General features: G+C 49.9%; 1 protein-coding gene across 7 annotated transcripts; it reads right to left on the reverse strand.

The window, feature by feature from the left end:
• Positions 1-356: 356 nt before the first annotated feature.
• On the reverse strand, positions 357-9562 carry map3k7 (mitogen-activated protein kinase kinase kinase 7). 7 transcript variants are annotated; one of them, XM_057016897.1, is made up of 18 exons: positions 9350-9562; positions 8884-9003; positions 8687-8797; positions 8535-8600; positions 8128-8173; positions 6902-7040; positions 6349-6477; positions 5654-5778; positions 5388-5518; positions 4868-4949; positions 4671-4801; positions 3730-3877; positions 3185-3265; positions 2422-2495; positions 2220-2322; positions 1993-2054; positions 1632-1747; positions 357-1564 (listed from the first exon to the last, which is right to left on the reverse strand). In XM_057016897.1, the coding sequence occupies exons 2-18, from the start codon at positions 8974-8976 to the stop codon at positions 1384-1386; spliced, it is 1818 nt and encodes a 605-aa protein (XP_056872877.1). In that variant the 5' UTR covers positions 8977-9003; positions 9350-9562; the 3' UTR covers positions 357-1383. The 7 variants fall into 7 exon arrangements, with proteins under 7 accessions (XP_056872877.1, XP_056872874.1, XP_056872878.1 ...); XM_057016894.1 differs by having other exon boundaries at positions 9278-9561; XM_057016898.1 differs by having other exon boundaries at positions 2220-2319; positions 9278-9560.
• Positions 9563-20690: the final 11128 nt, after the last annotated feature.

A 20690-nucleotide genomic window follows, 5' to 3' on the forward strand; every position in this document is an offset into this window, starting at 1 on the left:
GACAAAATGACAATAAAGACTCTTGAATCAAATCCCAATATTTATTTTACAAAATGTACCATAAATGCACATGGAGGTTTAAGTGGAAAGGAATTTTCTAGATCAGAAAGTTGCCATTATGTAGTATTTAAAGCAGCCTGGAATCCAACAAGAGTGAAGGAATCAGGTGCTTGAAGAGTTTTCCTGGCTGTTCACCAGTGCCTCAGTATTTAACTGGGATTTAGCCCCATGTGGGCCATCGGTCTTCTAACAGATCTTCCAAATCTGGGGTCTGATTTCAATGTTTTTAGTCTTTTTTCCCCTCTGTATTGCTGTCAAATCTGAGGAAATGTTAAAAACTAAGCCAAGACAGGAAATCCTCCTTTTGCCATTAGTTTTATTGTATAATGCCTTGCTCACTGACACAGACGGCAGGTCCTGATAACAACTGTTTTCTAAAGGAACAAAAAAAAAAAAAGGCCGGTAAACATTCAATTCTGTACAGTAACAGATTTAAAACCACGACTCATCAAGTCTGTTAAAAAGAGAATGACATCAAATTAGATTTGTACATGAAAACAAAGCGATTGTGCAAAAATCCTGGGTGGATGAGCAGAGAGAGACGGGGGAATATCACCTCCAACGGTTGAAAGTACGACTCCCGTCCTGGACATAAAGCTGGTGGCGAACATTTTACAGCTGACTGACATTCTTCTCTCTGCACAAATTTCATTCACTGTCCAGAGGAGTAAAAATATCTGCGTACGGTTCCTCCCTCTAAAGGTCACGTAAAACAAGCACTTAAAATGCAGATCCTAAGGCCACATGTGAACTAAAAACACACTCCATGGATGAGAGAGCCCCCGGGGTCGTCTGAGGAGAGTCTCAATGTGTCCAAATGCAAGAAGGAGCCAACATCTACGCTAAAGGAATCTACTGAAGCCAAAGGTGGAGCCTGAGGACAGGGGACGCTCCAGACGGCTGCAGGTCCTCCACCTTTCATCTGGACTCAAGCAGCTGTGGTCGGTGGGGGAGGCTCATGCTGAGGACGACACATGAATCCAAATATCTGGAGGGGGACACAGGGACAGGGACACACACACCCACACGCACACGAAGGGACTGGGCACCCCAAAAGTCCTGAGAGTTTCCTCCTGACACTCAGAAAAACGTACCACCAGAGGACTCCTGGGGAGCAGAGCCGGGGTCTGTTTGGTCCCCGTGGACCCGGTGGACACGCCAGGGGGGGTGAGGCGACATGCAGGACAGCAGAATGCAAGAGCAATGTGTGTGTGGCTGTGTGTGTGCAGAAGATGGGACAGGGTAGTGTTAGTGTGCCGCAGCAGGACGGGGGGGTGGTGGTGGTGGGGGATGGGGGGGCAGTTCAGTTTCGTCTCTGCCTGATCAGGATGTCCCCTGTCTCTTCTGTTGCTGTACCCGGATGAGCTCCAGCTGTTTTTTGCAGTTCTGGAAGTACATGGACAAGCTCTTGTTCTCATCCAGGAGCTTCTTGTGCTCTTGCACCAGCCGAGAAGTGTTCTGCTGGTCCTTCTCGTCTTGGTCCAGCTCAGCGATCAGCTCCTTCCTGCAGGTATCAACACAGGAGTCAGACAGCTCCCCAGCACCGGCGTGTCCCCAGCAGCTCCACTTACTTTCTCTGGATCAACAGGGCGATCTCCGTCTGCACCTTCAGGTACTCCTGCGCCATCTTGCAGTGCTGCTCAAACACAGCCATGGACTCTTTGGAGTTTGGACAAGGAGTGAGAGGCTGGAAGGAGACAAGAAGCTTCAAACTGCTCTGTTGACCAGCACAGAGAAGATATAAAGAGTCCAAACGACTGGACAGGGACACCCGTCTGGACACTGTCCCACCATATTGGACGACCGAGAACATTCACGTGGAGACAAGTCAGCCTTAATTCAATGGGCTCCTTACTCTGGTCCTGGGACCTTTAGACTGTCCATCTATAGAGACAAACACACGCACGTGCACGTGCACACGCGCCGGCCTACCTGCAGCTGGTGATCCAGGGTGAGATACGCCATGGGAATGGAGTTGTCTGAGCCGTTGGTGTCTGAGGAGAAACAAAGAGTTTGAACATGAGGACCAGCGGAGCTTTCCTGACCGTCTCAATGTGTCCAGCTGCTTCAGGAGAAGACCGTCCACCGTCCCCCCGTAGGACCAAATAAAGTCTAGAAAGGACAGTCTAGAAAAGGTGCTCCGACAGGTGCTGGAGTACCTGTGGGGTCCTCAGGGGAGAAGTAAGCTCTGCTGCCCGTCTTCTCCGGGGGGGGCATCCTGACGCTGGGGCTGGAGGAGCGGCTGCTGCTCCTGCTGCCCTGCTCCAGGACAGAGACAAAACACAGCAGCACCGTCACTCCTCACCAGAGTCGAGCAGCGAGCTTCAAAGTCAAAAGGTCAAAGTGTCCAAGCGTCCTTACGTGGTCGGACTCTCGGTGGTCCGAGCTGACGGACAGATCCTGTACGGACCGACGTCTCTGAGGCTCACACGAGGCTGAGGACAAGATGGACACACCAGAAAAGATGATGAAAAGCCCTAACAGGTAGGAGACGTGAAGGTGGGGGGGTGTTTCTGCCATCAGCCCGAGGACGCCCTGTCCGTACTGGACGGTTGTGTTTACTACAGCTGCAGCCTCTGGTCACATGACTGCAGCTAACTCGTTCCTGCTAACAAGCCTAATCAAGCGCCGCTAATTAGCATGGAGCTAAACTAGCATGTGTGAGCTCATCAGGTGGCTACAAATGAGAGTGTGGCTGAAGCAAGCAGACGGGAGACAGCACCAGGAGGAGCCTCTCAGCCCCCCCCCCCCAGGTACCAGGTAGGGACTGAATCTGGGGCCAGGCTCCAGCTGGCCCGCCGTCCCCTCTAGGAACCCTCCCTGATCCACTGGACCCACCTAACAGCTCTGACCATCGGGGTGGAAGAGGGGGGGGGAGCATGCTTTTACTGCATCCACTACAATGGACAAGGACAGGCCCACGTGCACGGCTGCCAGAGACACCCCACAGCCCATTCCTAGGTGCCCCTCTCATCTATGTCTCAAGGTGAAGCATGGTGCTGCCTGGACCCAGCAGGATCCATCAGGGGGGGGAAACTTTGGACTCAGAGTTGCTTTGGTGAGCCAGTGTTTGTGAGCCTGGTCCAACATAGATGAGAGGTCACCGCCACGGAGACGCCGATACCTGTGACGATGATCTCGGGGACATCCAGAATGGTGCCGAACGATGCCGTTTTACGGTGGCCTCGCTTATACTGCGGGGGTGCTGCAAATACACACACACACGCACGCGCGCACATACACACACACACGCACAGCCACAAACACAAGCATGCAGATGCAGACTAAGGCAGACAGGAAATGGTAGCTTTACACATGCAGAGCGACTAACACAGGAGACGTGCAGGGGGACATGCACCCCACCAGGCCTGGGACAGCAGCAACACTGTCAGCGAGAGAGACGTCACACGAGACGGCCCCCGGCGTGGTGGTGGGGGCCGCTTTGGGACGGCCTGGTGTCGGAACAAGGAGCATCAGAACCCCCCCCGATAAAGCCCCTCCTTCGTTACAGCAGGGCGCTTCCTGACGAGGACACCCTCATCTGATGCTCGTCCTTCTTCCTTTGAAAGATGGAGCAGAGACGAGTGTGTCCCCCCCAGGGGAGGAGCCTGGGACCCTCGTGTCTCTGGACTCACGAGAGTGGCGCTGCATGTGGGAATGGAGCCTGACCTGCTGGTGCAAACGGCATCTTGGGCTCCAGCTCTGAGAAGTCGGCGCTCATGCGCTTGTTGTCAGAAGAGGACAAACACTGAGTCCTGGCAGACAGGGTCTCAACACTGCCCCTCCTGGACAGAGGAAGGGTGCTGAGTCGCTCCTCCTGAACAGGACAAGGAGACAGGCAGACACGGAGGGGGACACAGAGAGAGGGAGACGCAGAGAGAGGGAGACGGAGAGAGAGGGAGACACAGAGAGAGGGAGACACAGAGAGAGGGAGACACAGAGAGGAGGAGACACAGAGAGGAGGAGACACAGAGAGAGGGAGACGCAGAGAGAGGGAGACACAGAGAGAGGGAGACGCAGAGAGAGAGGGAGACACAGAGAGGGAGACACAGAGAGGGAGACGCAGAGAGGGAGACGCAGAGAGAGGGAGACAGAGAGAGGGAGACACAGAGAGGGGGACACAGAGAGGAGGAGACACAGAGAGGAGAGACACAGAGAGAGGGAGACGCAGAGAGAGGGAGACGCAGAGAGAGGGAGACGCAGAGAGAGGGAGACACAGAGAGAGGGAGACGCAGAGAGAGAGGGAGACGCGGAGAGAGGGAGACACAGAGAGAGGGAGACACAGAGAGGGGGAGACACAGAGAGAGGGAGACACAGAGAGGGGGAGACACAGAGAGGGGAGACACAGAGAGAGGGAGACACAGAGAGGGAGACACAGAGAGGAGACACAGAGAGGAGGAGACGCAGAGAGAGGGAGACGCAGAGAGAGAGGGAGACGCAGAGAGAGGGAGACACAGAGAGAGGGAGACGCAGAGAGAGGGAGACACAGAGAGGGAGACGCAGAGAGAGGGAGACAGGTTTCTGATCAGGATCTAGTCTGGGCTGCTGGCTCCTGTGATTGAGCATCACGTCCAGCCAGAGTGAAGAGGACACGTGCAGGTGTCCAGTACCTTGGTCTTGCCGTGCGAGGACAGCTGCGGCGTGATCTTGATGGTGTCGTTGCTCCGCAGAGAGTCGCTGTGCTCCATGTTTGCGTCGCTCCTGGTGCTCATGCTGGTGCCGCTGTACTCCACGTAGGAACCTGTCAGAGACACACGCTCAGCAGTCTGTCCTGCAGCGTCCACAGGAGCAGCATCCAGAGACTCACCTGTACTGGTGGCAGGGTTGCTGTGCCCCCCCTCTGAGTACTGGTATGGATACTGGAGCGGCTCATCAGATCCTGGAAAGTACTGAACAGAGAGCAGAACCAATCAGGTGTGTGTGAGACAAGGAACCGCCCAGGAACTGTGGGACATTCCTCCAAAAGGGGACTCCACCAGGACCGCAGCTGAAGGCGCTCGTCCTCGTCCTCTGCCTGTATTCCGACTATTGAGGAGACTTTCTGACCCCCCCAGGAGGGAACGGGTGGAAATTAGCAGCTGGCTGTGCTAACTCGGTTAGCTTCTTATTGTTTCTACTGATGTTCAGGGGAGTCGAACTGAGAACCTCGGTGCTTCGGGGCTACGGTGCTAACCAGAACACAGGTTCAGGGTTGTTAGATCTACTCTGGCTTTACACATCACTAACAGGAGCTGCCTGACCAGCTCTGCTCTGGGAAGAGGGAACATGAGGGAACTCCTGGCTCCAGCTCCACGAAGCAGTGGGCTAAAAGCTGTGGCCATGCTCACCTTCATCAGATGAGTCATGATCTTCACTATTTCCTCCATGGAAGGACGCTGCGAGGGGTCTTTGGACCAGCAGCGCGTCATCAGGCTCTCGATGGGCTTGGGCAGATCTTTTATCAGGGGAGGTCTTGTGCCTGACCGAGGAGCAGGAAGCAGGAAACACAAGGAAAACGGGCCTGGGCCTGAGCTGTGAGCTGCTGCATCTGCTAGCATCTGCAGATGTGCTAGTGAAACATGTGGTCCCTAGACCCCCCCCCTCGGGTACTCACCATTATGTACGGCCCACATAATGCGAAACGCTGGTCCGCCAATTTCATCGAAGGGTTTACTGCGCGTGATCACCTCCCACAGAATGATGCCCCAGCTGAACACGTCACACTTCTCACTGTAATTGCTGCCTGCACAGATCACACACACACATGCACACAGATGGACAGGTGAGTGCACGAGTATCTCTGAACGCACAGCAGCTTTTCTGCCATTAGCAGGTTTCTAAAGGGAGCTGAGCAGAGAGGGGGGCATTATTCAAAGCTCAGCTGAGGCGTGGTGATCCACCAGGCCAGTGGGCATCTGCTGACCTGCAGCACTCCTCAAATCAGCTCCCAGAACCAAGAGAGGGACTAGAACCAACATCCCTGTGAGTACTCAGCCGGGTCCATGTCTCATTATGATCAACCCCTGGTCCTGTCAGACAGGGAAACTATGGCAGCGCTGTTACGGGGCAGATAGAATTGCCCCCACCTGGGGAATGAACACTCCCCTGACAGGTCGCTTCACCTTGTCAACACAAATAAGATAAATAAGATCCTGGCGAGGGGCCTGACCGGGGCCACAGCTGAGTCCTGCCGTTATATTTAGAACTGGGTGAATAAAGGTCTGTTGACACGCGAGGACATCCCACATGTTGGACTTTTTAGAGAAAGGGAGCCTGCAACACATGCACAGCCAACATGAACACTCATACTTGCCTTCAAATACCTCGGGGGCCATCCATGCTGCGCTCCCTTTGTTGTTGGTCATGTGGGTCTGGATATCACATGCTGTTCCAAAGTCACATATCTTCAGCACCGTCCCACCTGCCACTAGGAGAAGACTACAAACCAAAGACAGGTGCCATCACAGGCCTGACACACTCACTCCAAGAACAGGAACCTTTGTTGGGAGCGTTTGGTGCCTGTGAGATTAATGAGACTAAAGAGCATCTGCCTGTTCCAGCATTGAAACCTTTTATTATTGTTATTACTGTTATAATAATCCTCCTCCTCATTATTATTGTTATCACCATTGCTATTATGGTGCTCCCATGAGGGGCCAACATCACCGTGGGGGTTGCCCCCTCATTTTCAAAGCACAAAAATGTCAAGAGGAGAAGCAGGTTTCCCTACTAGCATCCTGGCTAGCTCTCCTACCCTACTAGCTCTGGAGGCGACAGTGTCTGCAGCTTTGAAAGTCGACCCTTTTGTGTTTTGGGTGAGATGTGATGCCAGCGAGGCCTGAGGTGAAGCGTAGCGACATACTTAGGAGGCTTGAGATCCCTGTGAATGAGAGCCTTTGGCTTCATGCCATGGAGGTAGGCCACACCCTGGGAACACTGGAAACACCAGCTCATGGCGTGGGAAGCTGTGTAAGAGGGCAGCGGTTCAGCTCCGTGCAGCACTGGGGACAAAACAACACAGTCACAACAAACCACACACACACACTTGAGAAATACATCCTTGGAGTAAACCAACGCCAAACTGATTCTTGATTTATGACACCTTTAAAGAGCCTCTTTAGGTGATGTCAGGCTGACATATGCAGTACTGAGACCTGCCAAATGTCCCCTTGACCACTGGTGATGGCCTAGCGGTAGCAGACAGCACTGGCTACTGGCCGACCGCTAACAACAAGCTAATGATGGTTATTAGTAGTTGGCTGTTGACCCGATGACACAGATAACGTGATTGGGTTGTGGAACGGCTGCACCGTGGGTCCGCCCGCGCCAAAACACACCTGTGGTGTGTTTAGCTCTGCCAGGCTCTTTAATCAAAAATGAAGGAATCCACCTCTGACTTTCTAGTGCAGAAAATGAGCCTAAAAGAAGAAATAATTTAAAGACTTTCCTCTCCAGAGGAGTAGAACAATACGCTGGACTGCTGTGAATGCTGGAGCTGCAGCGGAGCCAGAACACAACACAACACACAATGATTTGAGCGGCCTGACGGTGGCTGCAGACGCATCACACAGAGGAGGCAGCACACATACGGAGCTACGTTGTAATAAACCATGCTTGAGAAGCAAATATAACACCTTTTCCAAGTAGAAACAGGTGTTAAAATCCCACCAGCACCAAATATTACAGCTCCATCCCTCTGCTGTGCTGCTCAAAGACCTGAACCCACTTCTTCTTTGCTGTGCTGACTTCTAAAGTGCACGTGGGTTTCGGTTCGGGGAACCTTCCCTTTGGTAGTTCAGGGCATCGACAAAAACTGGAAAAATCCAGAAATTTCCAGAAGAAATAGAGCTCCAGACTCACATCAACCCCAGACTTTATTCTGTAAATAAGGCCTCACTACAAATAGACTCAGGTGCTTTTTCTTGTGCTACTGTGCACGTAAATGCTGCTTTCTGCTCTATGGGCGCCATCCCATCATTCCCAGGTTCCCTACCAACCCAGAGGTAGCTAAATCGTCACTCAGAAAGGGCGTAGCGAGGGAGCACGTGGACAGAAGTGGCACAGTTGAACGTGCACGAGCATCCTTACCGTTATACAACGAGCCACCTTCAGCGTACTCCATGACCAGGCACACCTGAGCAGCAGAGACAAGAGTCAGAGACGGACGCAACACCGGCGGCGTCCATCAGGCCTAGACTGGACCCCCTCCTGGCTGAGACCCCACATCCAGCCAGGAGGGGGGTCCAGTCCAGGCCACGTATGTGAAAACTACATTTTTCATATATCTGCATGTTGAAAATCCAAACAAAAGGCCACTGGTTTGTGGCGTTGGGTAAATACACCTGCTGTTGCCAGCATGATTGATTTATACTGACACCAGCAGGGGAAAGTAAGACTTGTAAACCCTCGGTGGTGGTCCGTAGCGGACTCCCAGCACAAGCGGACTCCGCAGGTCTACGTGAGACCGTCAGTGGTGCACAGTCCAGTGGACTTACGGGGTTGTGGCAGGAGCCGTACAACTTCACGATGTTGGGGTGGTTCACGCGTGAAAGCTGCCGGAGCTGGAGACAAAAGGAGGCAGGAGTGAACCCGGTGAGTTGTCCAGTGTGAAGTGCTGGCCCGGCAGATCCCGGATCAGCGCCCCTACCTCCACGATGAAGGCTTTTCTCTCCGATTCACTCTCAATTGTCTTGATGGCGACGTCTTTGCCTTTCCATTTGGCTTTGCAAACGACTCCGAAAGCGCCTCTTCCCACCACCTGAAACCCAGCAGAACCCAGTTACTCCTCAGCACCGGTCCTTAATGACGTCAGAGGGTGCAGACGACCCGAATCCATCTGCCCACCTCCTCAACTTTAATGTCTTCATAGGTGATTTCTTCAAAGGGATATCCAGGAGGGGTTTCAAGTATATCGCCGGGCGGCAGCGACAGAGACATCACTAGCGGACGTCAGCCAGTAAGTTACTATAAAAGAACAAGTTACAAAGCGAAGCAAAATAAACATGACCGTGTCATCACGTCACATTCGGCTCGGCTTCTATCTGCGCATCCTAAAGGCCCACAATGAAACGTTAGCTTCCCGGGAGACGCTGCCAGGGCATTAAAGGCGCCTCCACCTTAATCTGAAACATATGCAACACAATCTACATCCGTATATAACGAGTGTAAACAGCCGCTAAAAACAACCCAAAGGTGCAGTTGTCTGCCACAATGCCAAGAGTCACAGGCCTAAGAATACCTGGGCTAGCTCTGTCCGGCTGGCCTGCTGCTAATGCTAGCTGTCGGGAGTTATTTGCTCCAACAAACTAACCCTCTGCAGTTGTCTCGTAGCCTGTGCCGGCTCTATGGACATTGGGCTAATGTCTACTATTCATGCAAGAAAGGGGCAGAATTAAAGTCCATTTCCAGAATCCCTCGTTTAAGATCCACTTCTCCGTCAGACATAACTTTTTCCCCCAAGTCGTCTAGCTAGCTTACGAGGCTAAGAGCGTATTTTTAATCTTCGCCGGAAGTAAGGGATGCACCAGGAAGTGTGTGCACGCTTCAAATCCATCCCCACGTCCCCGAAGACGGGCTCACATCCGATCCTTGAAGAAGGGAAGGTTCCGTTTACGTCACAGAGTGCGCATATGCATGAAGAATTAAGCAAACCTGTTAAATCACCCGCAGTGAAAGGTGGCGCTGAAGTTAGCTTCTGATTCGATTCGGCCCAGAATATGTAAAAGATCTCTTAAAACACCCACCCCCCCCTCGAATCAGTGATGCAGAAAAGAATGCCTATGAGGATAAAAGGGATGAAGTTAATGCTGGATTAATCTTCAGGGGCACAGCTATACACACCCTGTCAAAAATCATTTGAAAAGCCTGCTGGGAACACAGTGAAACACATTTCACAAGCTTTGGCTGGATATGTCATGCAATTGCAGAAAACATAGGAGGAAATCACTACAAACCTACAGTTTCAATGTCTCCCACTGCTCCCTGGTTTATACCCCCAAAAATGTCCTCCAGTATGGTGCATCGCTCAGAAATATTTTTAAAAAAAATCACTATTTAGGCTCAATAATTATGTTTACAAATGCCCAGAGACAGGATGCGCTGGTGCAGCAGCCTTCAGCCTGTGTAGGGAAGCAGAGTCAGAAGGAGTTTGCATCACAGAACCATTAGTTCAGTGAAGGTTGGGAAATCAACAGTCGGTGCACCGAAAGGCTTTTCGGCACCGTTAATCATTAGTCGTGTTCAACTTTCATACTGAACTAGACCTAACTGTGTATAGAGCGGGGGAACGTGCTTCCTATGGCTTCCTGGTGTGGAGGCAAATGAGCAACACTGGAGCCTGAAGCGTGAAGAAAGCGCCCCTTGATGCTCATATTAAACAGGTAACTGCTGGCACCATCATCAACCCCAAACTGCTGAACTTGTATTCATCTAGCTTTTTCCTCTAAGGAAGGCAAAACACAATGAGTTTTCATTAACAGTCTGCTTTCCCCAACGCTCCCTTGGGGTCTTGCTCCCAGTCCGAACCAGTTAGTGATGGTGATACACCATTAAGGCGGTTTGCCATTAAATGTTAATGAAGAAGAAGAAGCTTTGGGCTCTTGAGGGGGAAGAGAGGAAGATAAATCGAGCGTGCTGAGTGTCTGAGTGTCTATTCCGCGCCATGCTAACATACAGTATCCTAATGTCTCCCAGTTTAACCCCAGTTTAACCTATTTCTCGCATGAATGTTGCCCTTAACGGGCGTCATTTTCAACGTGAATAGTAATGATTTTGGTGATAAATCACTCACTAACTTCTCTCTGTTGTCTTGATCTTTTCCTCCTTTTCCATCTTTATCTTTTAGCCAAGTGCCTAAAGGACCGCTGATGTTTTGGTGGTCCGGTCGTTTTTGAAAAGGGACAAAGTTTCATTTCAGGCTGTGAATACTGACACCGGCTTTATCTCACCTAATGAAGTCTCCCGTGTGTGTGTAAGTGTGTGTGTGTGTGTGTGTATGGGGGGGGGTTCAATATGTGACCTTTGACTCTGATTGGACGCCATATGTCTGAATGTCAGCCACTTCCTGTTTTTATGGTGAAGCTTCAAATGTGCCTCGCTGCCTCGTCCAAACCCTCAGATGAGATTTAACGTCGTCCAATTTAACGTCGTCCAAGATTGTGTGGTTAAATGATGACGATGGAGCGAGAAAAGGAGGCCTCGACAGTTCAATTCTAAATGTGGGACTTCCTGCTGGACTTCAAACACGGTTCCAGAGTCTTTCGTTGGCATCGTGGGACCATAAGTGGGGCCTCGGTGGTGCAGGGAACATTTGCTGAGTTTGTGAGCAAGTAGCGAGGGCCCCAAAAAGGCAGCAAATGTACTGGAAGAAGAAGAACACATTTCCTGCAGAAGCACCGGAGCCCTAATAATGTGCTGCTAACAGGGTTCCAGTGAGGAGGAGGAGGAGGAGGAGGAGGAGGAGGAGGAGGAGGAGGAGGACGAGGAGGACATGTTATTGAGTTACAAGCAACAAAAGTGTGTTTGTGTGCGAATGTTGGAGAAGCACAGCGCCTGAATGCTAATCGCATGTGCTGCTCACAGAGTAATAAAGCGATCTCCTCAGAGGCTCCCAATCACAGGCCAAGCACAACTCATCCTAATGAGCAGGGACCCATTTGTTGTAATACTGGAGAGCGCACCGGTAATAACAGGAGCCTCCCCCTCCACAGAAATAATTATTCTAATCGCTCATTTCAAGGGTGATTAAAACGCTCTCACCTGACTATTTTCCCGGGACTGCCTGCTTCCACTCATAGTCAGGGTCCTTGATCAGGGTCCTTGCGCGCCGCCCCTCTGGATCCCATATTGTTGGCGTCACATAAAGAGTGAGCGTAACCACTGGGTGGAGGTGTTGGCCTTTTATATTGGCTGCTGCCTATTCAGGCCGCCGTGTGCTCGCTGCATGAGAGCTGTGGCGTAATTACACCAAACCACACTGTCGTCATCCCTCTGGCCCCGTAGGACGGGTCTCCAGAACCGTTTCTGCGGGTCGCTGGCTGCTCCGTGAGGCTCAAAGAGCTGCTGAATGCTGCTGAATCCACTGAGACTGACCGATGGGACCCTGAACCCACTAGAGAGATGCATAACATGGTACGTCTCTAATTCAGCTCAGACTTCCAGCCTCCCCCATTTTCCGCCTGACCCCCCAGGGGTTAAACGAGCAGGAGGAGGACTCCTCACACTTGGTCCTGCTCTGGTCCTGCTGCTGTCCTATCAGTCCTGGTAAAGCCTGAGCCTGCTGCACTGTCCCGCGGACGTCCTCTCACTGTCAACTATCACCATTCAGGTGCTGGTGGACGCATGGAGAACCAGCGTCTGCCTGCTCTTCCTGGAGATCTCGATTTCTCCTCTATAGTGTGTTTCGCTCCAGGATGATTTCCATGGAAATCAGTCACATTTGAGCAAATTGCTAAGCTGGTGGACGCTGTCGGAAGATGTGGATGAGTTGTTCAGAGAGCTCCAGGGGCTCCAGCTGGGTAAACACCACATTTCATCAGGAGCCACTGGTTTAACAGGCCTGTCTGCAGATTTGTCTTGGCTTCACATACAGAAACAGGATATCTGGTAGGGCCAAAGAAGCTGGAGGGTCTATTGAAGCATGAAAGGTTATCATGTTCCATATTCCAACAATGTGGGCTAACTGGTTCCTGAAACGAATGTGCTCCCACAGAAGCTGCTGATAAGAACCTTTGATCAAACGTGTCTCTGCTCCCACAGTAGGAACGAGCCTGTTGAGGTTCTGGGTGCTGGAATTTAGAGTCCAGACCTTCATGCAGGCAGTAATTCTCCCCGGCGCTCCAAAGGACACATGTGCCGGGACATGGTTGTCAAGCACCAAATGTGCAGGAAGGACTGGTGTTGGGGTCAAAGGTGGTCTGAGGAGGTCAGAGGATGTCAGAGGGGGTCAGAGGAGGTCTGAGGACATCAGAGGAGGTCTGATAAGGGCTGAGGGGGTCAGAGGAGGTCTGAGGACGTCAGAGGAGGTCAGAGGAGGTCAGCGGAGGTCTGAGGAGGTCAGCGGAGGTCTGAAGAGGTCAGAGGGGGTCAGAGGGGGTCAGAGGAGGTCTGATGAGGTCAGAGGAGGTCAGAGGGGGTCAGAGGAGGTCTGATGAGGTCAGAGGAGGGCTGAGGGGGTCAGAGGGGGTCAGAGGAGGTCTGATGAGGTCTGGGGGGGTCAGAGGAGGTCTGAGGACATCAGAGGAGGTCTGAAGAGGTCAGAGGGGGTCAGAGGAGGTCTGATGAGGGCTGAGAGGGGCAGAGGAGGTGTGAGGACGTCAGAGGAGGTCTGAGGAGGTCAGAGGAGGTCAGCGGAGGTCTGAGGACATCAGAGGAGGTCTGAAGAGGTCAGAGGAGGTCAGAGGGGGTCAGAGGAGGTCAGAGGGGGTCAGAGGAGGTCTGAGGACGTCAGAGGAGGTCTGAGGAGGTCTGAGGAGGTCAGAGGAGGTCAGCGGAGGTCTGAGGAGGTCTGAGGACATCAGAGGAGGTCTGAAGAGGTCAGAGTAGGTTAGAGGAAGTCTGAGGAGGTCAGAGGTGGTCAGAGGACATCAGATGAGGTCTGAAGAGGTCAGAGGAGGTCAGAGGGGGTCAGAGGAGGTCAGAGGAGGTCTGCGGGGGTCAAAGGGGGTCAGAGGAGGTCTGAGGACATCAGAGGAGGCAGAAGGGGGTCTGAGGAGGTCAGAGGGGGTCAGAGGAGGTCAGAGGAGGTCTGAGGAGGTCAGAGGGGGTCAGAGGGGCATTTTAGGGCTGTGCAGGTTAAACTGGAGCAGGAACAGAGCAGCACAGTTTCTTCATCCCAGCACAAAAATGCTGCCATTATGTGAAAGTGTTTCCAATTACTAAATTACTACATTTTAGCCTTTAAAATATGCATTAGGCAAAGCTAAGCTAAAGATACATGTTGGACATATGCCACCCCAGGCCAAAGTTGATCTTCCTCATGTCCAATGAGTGACTGCTCAACAAGAGCTTGGTGTCCCTGACTGGGCTTCAGCAGATCAAAGCTCACCACAGGTGTTGGTGCTGGTTGGGGGCCTTCCTGCCACCCTGGTTCTACCAAATCTGCTACTTTTGCTGAAGGACATCATCTGCCTGGATGGAACCATCGAGTAATTGTCTGTCAGCAGACACCCAGAAGATGGAGATGAGTCTTATTAGGCTTAAGAACTCTTCGTTTGGCTATTTTTTCCTGGAGGTCTTCAGCTCTGCTGTCTGCAGCAGCAGGAACACACACAGGCCAGAACACAATCAGCGGTTCTTTCTCTCTTTGACTCTTTGGACCCATGCCGATCGGACAACACTGGACCTTGTCCAGGAATCAACCCAACTTTGGACAGATCCCAATCTAATAACTTCCACTATCTGCTTCCTGGTGTTTTATGCTCAAGGTCTTAAACTCAGTAAAACAAAAGTCAACTCTTTTCTCTGCACAGGAACTTCTGCAAAGCTCCTGTGCTCCACTCTTTAGCATCTCTGGTGTGTCAGGTATCTTTGTCCCATTTTACACTTCACCATGTTCCCACCTTCAAAGAATAGTAAATATTCTCTTTTATAAGTAGGTTTTGGTAACAGTACATTAATGTCCATACATTTATAATGTAGACAACGAGCTGCAGAATGAATCATTCATGAGGCATTTTCCATTTTCCACAAGACTGTGGGATTTGCCTCTTCTTCCTCATGACATCAGATAAAGCAGCCCAGCAGTGATCTGGCAGCCGTAGGCTCACCGAGCCTGGCAGAGCCGGCGGTGCAGGGAAATAACTTCATCGACGATCCGACGCTGTCTGTCTGTCAAACTGCTCATTACAGCCACTTTCTCTGACTGGCTGTTCAGGCGTCAGCTGTCGCGGTTCATCTGCCAAGCAGAGGTGGAGGCGACCCCAACAGCTGCCACAGTGTCTGCAGTTGCTGGGGAACCATGTGGAGATAATGCTGGGCCATGCTGCTTCTGGCCCCTCACTCACCCCGTCATCATCTGGAAGCCCACTGTCCCGTCAAAGATGCTAATTGTTGTGGAAAAGTCAGACAACTGATGCACATCTGTAAAGTGATTAACAGCTCTTCCCTGAGCTAACTGGAACCTGCTGCATCCCCAAGTTTAAAAAGCTGTGCCAGCATCTTTAGGAGCTTTAGGCTCTCAGCACAATAACGTCTGACTTAAAAGTTCAAGTGACACACGTGCCCGCACGTGCACACACACAAACATGCACATGCACACAGATGCGCTTTGCAGTGATCACGAAGCTGCATTCACTCAGTCATTCAGCATGATCAGCACGGGTGTTCTTCATATTAGCATGGTCTACTGAGAGATATAGCATAGTAGTAGGGTATAGCATAGTAGGAGGGTATAGCATAGTAGGAGGGTAGAGCATAGTAGGAGGGTATAGCATAGTAAGAGAGTATTGCATAGTAAGAGGCTAGAGCATAGTAGGAGGGTATAGCATAGTAGGAGGGTATAGCATAGTAGGAGGGTATAGCATAGTAAGAGAGTATTGCATAGTAAGAGGCTAGAGCATAGTAGGAGGGTATAGCATAGTAGGAGGGTATAGCATAGTAGGACGGTATAGCATACTAGGGTGGGTAGTAGCAGTAGGGTTCTCAGCTGTGCTGAGAAGCGGAGGGTTCAAGCCTTGTCACTTTAGCCGTGGTGGGTCAAAAACCTGAGGGTAGTAGGGGGAGGTATCAGGAGACCTTCAAAGCATCACTAAGGTACCCTTGAGCAAGGAGCCACACTCAAAGATTCATGGAGAGCTGTGTAATGAGCTAATGACACTGGGACAGGCTCCAGCACCCTCCCTGGGACCCTGATAGTATCCTTTAAGATGAAATTAAAAGCTAGCAGCCCCCTAGCTGTGCTGTACTCAGCCTATATTCTCGAGTCTGTTGTCATGTTATGCTCTAATAAAACAGTCACCAACAACTTTAATAGTGAATGAATCAACACAAGTTCAGGTTGTTTCTTCCAAATAAAAGAATTTCACTGGGAAACACAAGAAAAACACAAGAGGAACCAAACACAAGAGGAACCAAAAATCAGGGACTACGTGGTTGTTCCAAGAACTTTGTCTGGTCCTGAAGGTGTCTATTGTTGACATTAAGGTTGGATTGTGGATCCACTAAAACCTGTCAGTGTTTCTGAGGAGGCACCAGGAGCAGCTGGGTGGAGACCCCTGATGATGCTAGGTCCATGGAGTTCACCCTTCCTGACAGGACCGTCTCCAGGAACGTCCTTGAAGTGCTGATTGGACATCGTCTCAACGTCCATCCACTCACTGTTGTCCTCAAACCAACCTACAAAGAGCTTCATTTCCATTTTCTCTTTTGTTGCGAAGACCACCTGTTAGCTGAGCAACCTTTAAGCTAGGAGTTGTTGTGGTTGACATGGAGTAACATCAGTTTGATGAACCTGGGTGTTAATTTTGGTGTTCTTGTTTCTAGGCACTTTCCAGAATCCCAGCGCCTAACCCCAGACAAGCAACAGTGGCAAGGAAAAACTCCCCTTTAACAGGAAGAAATCTTGAGCAGGACCAGGCTCATGTAGGGGGACCCTCCTGCTGATGGCCGGCTGGGTAAAGAGAGAGGAGAGGAGAGGAGAGGAGAGGAGAGGAGAGGAGAGGAGAGGAGAGGAGAGGAGAGGAGAGGAGAGGAGAGGAGAGGAGAGGAGAGAGGACGGGCACAGAGCACAGAATTCACAGCCCAGCTGGATTTTTGTGTGAATCAAAATATGTCACCATGAAGCCTTAAAACAACATTTGAAACGGCATCAAACCCTTTTAGCTGTATCTCTGAATATCTCAGAAAGTCTGTATATCTCGTCTGACACCTTTCAGGAGGTTTTCTCTGATGAGTCAGGACGCTGCTGAAGACACTTTAGTGTACTGAGATGAACAGAAGTGGAAGACAAAAGCCTTTTAACTCAATATTATGATCACGTTAGCGGTACTACTTAAGTGGAGCCAGTTAGGAGCTTTATTCCAGTAGAGAAATGTGAGACTTCCACTCATTTACTCTCTTGTTTCACTTGATACTGACCAAAATCTACACTTTTTACATCACCACAACATTTAGTTTCTTTCCAAAATCACCAATCGTGCAACAATGGAAATCTTTGTGACTTTATAAACGGCTCCTGTAGCTGCATTGGGGTGCATCTTTGGGAACACAAAGAAGTGCAGAGTTAACTGTCAACAACAGGAAGGCCAACTAGGGCAAAACTCCCACTCTTTAGTAATAAAGAGCTCCAGCGTCGAGAGTCTGCATGTTAGTTTAGACTCTGTCCAGCCAAAATGTCAACTGGTGAACAAGGAATGAGACAAGAGTGCTCGCTGAGGTGCCGCTGCTTCAGCAGAAGCCAATGTGAAGCCACATTAGATGTCGAGTCTTTCGTTTCAGCCAAGTCCTGCTCCTGGGCGTCCAGCAGAGTCCAGCAACCTTGAGTGAGTGGAAGAGGAGAACAATCAGGAGCCAGCAAACAGGCATCAGCTGCAGAGTGCTGCTGTCATAGGTCTCCTCTCCAGACCCAGAAAAAGGTCCTAAAATGACCTTTTTTCCTGCGTGAGGTCCTTTTGTTGGGGAGGAAACAACAGGCCAGCCTTAAAACTGTCCCCCAGGGATGTGGTAGGAAGAACAAGGCCAGGAAGAACCAACTTCGTACCGCACTTTTCACACGTAGTAATGACATGGCAAGAACCTCCTCTCACAATCGTCCTTCTGGGATGTTTTCATGTACATTCGCTCCAACAAATCTGTGAACTGATGCGAGCTGCCTGACAGCGACGTCTCATCCTGTCTTGTTTTATTTAATACTGCTGAAGATCAGTTGGGGGGAGGACGTGAGGAGAATAGATAAACCTTTATATTATATATATATATATATATATATATATAACTGTGTGTGTGTGTGTGTGTGTGTGTGGTGTGTGTGTGTGTGTGTACGGTATATTTATTATTTGATTTACTGTCACCTGCAAACACTTCAGAGAGAAACAAAGAACTGGGATGTTGTAGATCTGAGGAACTGTAGTTTGTTCCAGAGCAGCAACATCACAGTCACGATACCCAAATAACAAAGAAAGACCCAAGAAATGACATAGTGGTGAAGAGATGATAGTGCTGTTCTGAGATGTTCTGCTTCCAGGATGTATTTAAAGGCAAAAACAAAGACTGTCCCCATGCCCGAGGTTCCTCCTGGAGTGTCTCTCACCAATGACCTCAATGAGGTAGAAAAGAATGAGGAAGAGAAAACAGGCTGCTCTGCCATTAAAACGGCAAAAGTTAGCTCATATTATAGCTGGTGCTGCTGCTACTGCTGCTGTTGCTGCTCTGCTGCTGCTGCTGCTACTGCTGCTGTTCTGCTGCTCATTCTGTCACAGCATGTTTCCTACTTGTTCTTCCTCTGTGCTGCTCTCGTGCAGGTGTGGGCTGACGGAGGATTTGGGCCACCTCCCCTGTCTTCTACAGGCAGCAGTGCCGTCTGAACACATGTTTTTGTCATGTTTTAGGCCCATTTGTCAGTGTCCTCTTGCTGTCCATTTATTCTAGGTGATTAGATGGATAAAAGTTAAAATAATAAACACTGCACCAATACAATGCACAATAATGAATAATGCATGGATGCATATTTGCTGTTTGTTTTCTCCTCGGTTATTACTGCTGCCTTTTTCATCTTTATAGAGGGGCACATCCTTCTGATGCTCTTCTCAATGTCACTCATAAATGGCCAACAAAAGCAAAACTCTCAACTCTTTCTTGTTCAACATTTGTCATGCAGGTGAGAGAAGGCTGAAGGTTACAGGTGCTCATCATGTTCCTGTATGCATCAATGTGTGTGTATGTAGTCAGGGATTCAAGCCTGCCTGAGACAAGCCTCTCTCGAGGCTGTTTACTTGTGTAAAATCTAAAGAGATCATTATAGATTAAGATGATACTTCATTGTGATTCATTGAAGTTAATCCACAGCAGCCCTGTCATTGATCTGATTAGAGATTCTAATCATTTCTAAAAAGTTTAGCACAGAATTTCACTCCACATTAAGCAGGAAAGCAATGATGTTTCCATGAGAACAAACAGCGGTCACAGTACTTGGCAAAAATAGCCGGTTTTGTTTCTTGACAAGGCAACAATTCTTGGAGGAGTTCTTGGTTAACGTTGATCTCCGTGGAGGGCTCACGAGGGCTGACCGGGTTGAAGAGCTCCTGACTCTGAATGAACCCCCCCAACTCTAGAGGGAGGGAAGCTGGGCCGATGTGGCACTGACAGAAACTTTAACGGTCAACAACACGGACTGAGCAACTACATCAGTCAACATCAATGACCCCCCCCAGCCTCTCCTGATGCCTCTTCCAAGACACAGTGTTCACAACAAACAATAATGTGTTCACAAGGGTTTGTGCTTGACGCTACAGTCATCACGCATCAATGACAGATGCTGGAGCAAAGCCATGAAGAACAAAGGGAACAAAGAAAATCGCTCAAAAGGTCGTCATTATCATCAAAAGGGTTTCGAACGTGCAGCCGTGCTGTTCAATTAAACCACAAGAATCCATGAGAGGGAGGATTCACCAGAGGATTCATGTAGCACCTGCCTGCTGATCCTCTCTGCCCTCTTTCCTCCTTGACCTTTGACCCCTGGCACGCCAACATTTTATCTCCAATCAAGAAGAAAGGTGAACTTTATTATTTGTGTATTTATTATGTGTGGATTTTTTCTTTACTGCAGTAAAAAGGGGACCATTCTATGAGATAATATGCTGTGTATTTCAAATTGAATTGCTGGAATTGTACAGTAGCAACACAGCACATCCACATTGGTGCAAATCAGCCAAACAAGGCTAAATGCTAACTTGTATTTGTGCTTTAGCACTTCTCAGATGTAGTTCAGGATCTTTCCTATGGATGGCACACTTGGAACAGGCAACCTCAGGAGGAGAGCAAGAAATAGAGACATGTATGTCATCAACATTGTAGGCAGCAGTAATATTGAGGTAATTGTTTAGAGTCTGGGCCCCTGCAGTCAACACATTGAAGGGTCCTCGAGCAAGATACCAACCCCTAAAATAGCTCCTCCAGCTGCATCTTCACTGTAGGAGTAGTTCCTCATTGTTCCTCATGAGCATTTTGCCCCCTGAGGGTTCGTGTCTGCACCAAGACGTTGCAGTTCATGATAAAGGCTACAAATAGAAGATACAACAGACAATTCTGCGACAGTTCCGATGCTATTGTGGAGTTTAAATACTTTTTTAAAGCATTTCTCAACGTCAGCAAGCAGGCGACGTTTCTTTGCAACTATTTAATAAAAGTAAAGACAAACAGATGGGAGACGTCAGGCCCAGCTAGGTTTGTGCTGCTCTGTTTGTTCTTGGTTTTGTTTTATTTCTAGTTGAGCGCGATAATGAGCCTTGATAGATGACCAGCTAACGCTTTCTTTTATTTGCAGGATGTTGTTGTTCAGGTGTTCAATGAGCCACAATAAATCTGTGACATGGGCCGTGCAACAGCAGAAAGGTTCTGCTGATGTACAAAGCTGGATGGAAGCTTCACCCACAAAAGTAGCTCAACGTGACCTCGAAAAGGGATGAGTATTACGCAACACATTTGCAGCTAAATATTGC

This window comes from Takifugu flavidus, chromosome 19 (assembly GCF_003711565.1).
Source record: "Takifugu flavidus isolate HTHZ2018 chromosome 19, ASM371156v2, whole genome shotgun sequence".
Classification (NCBI taxonomy): Eukaryota; Metazoa; Chordata; class Actinopteri; order Tetraodontiformes; family Tetraodontidae; genus Takifugu; species Takifugu flavidus.

Bases quoted from the DNA above. Each gene is read 5' to 3' on its own strand.
- map3k7 (XM_057016897.1), bottom strand. From the start codon at position 8,976: ATGTCTCTGTCGCTGCCGCCCGGCGATATACTTGAAACCCCTCCTGGA. The intron at 8,601-8,686 runs GTAGGGGCGCTG...TTTTGTCTCCAG, and splicing joins GAAAAGCCTTCATCGTGGAG to CTCCGGCAGCTTTCACGCGT. The intron at 2,055-2,219 runs GTACTCCAGCAC...GTTTCTCCTCAG, and splicing joins CTCCCCTGAGGACCCCACAG to ACACCAACGGCTCAGACAAC.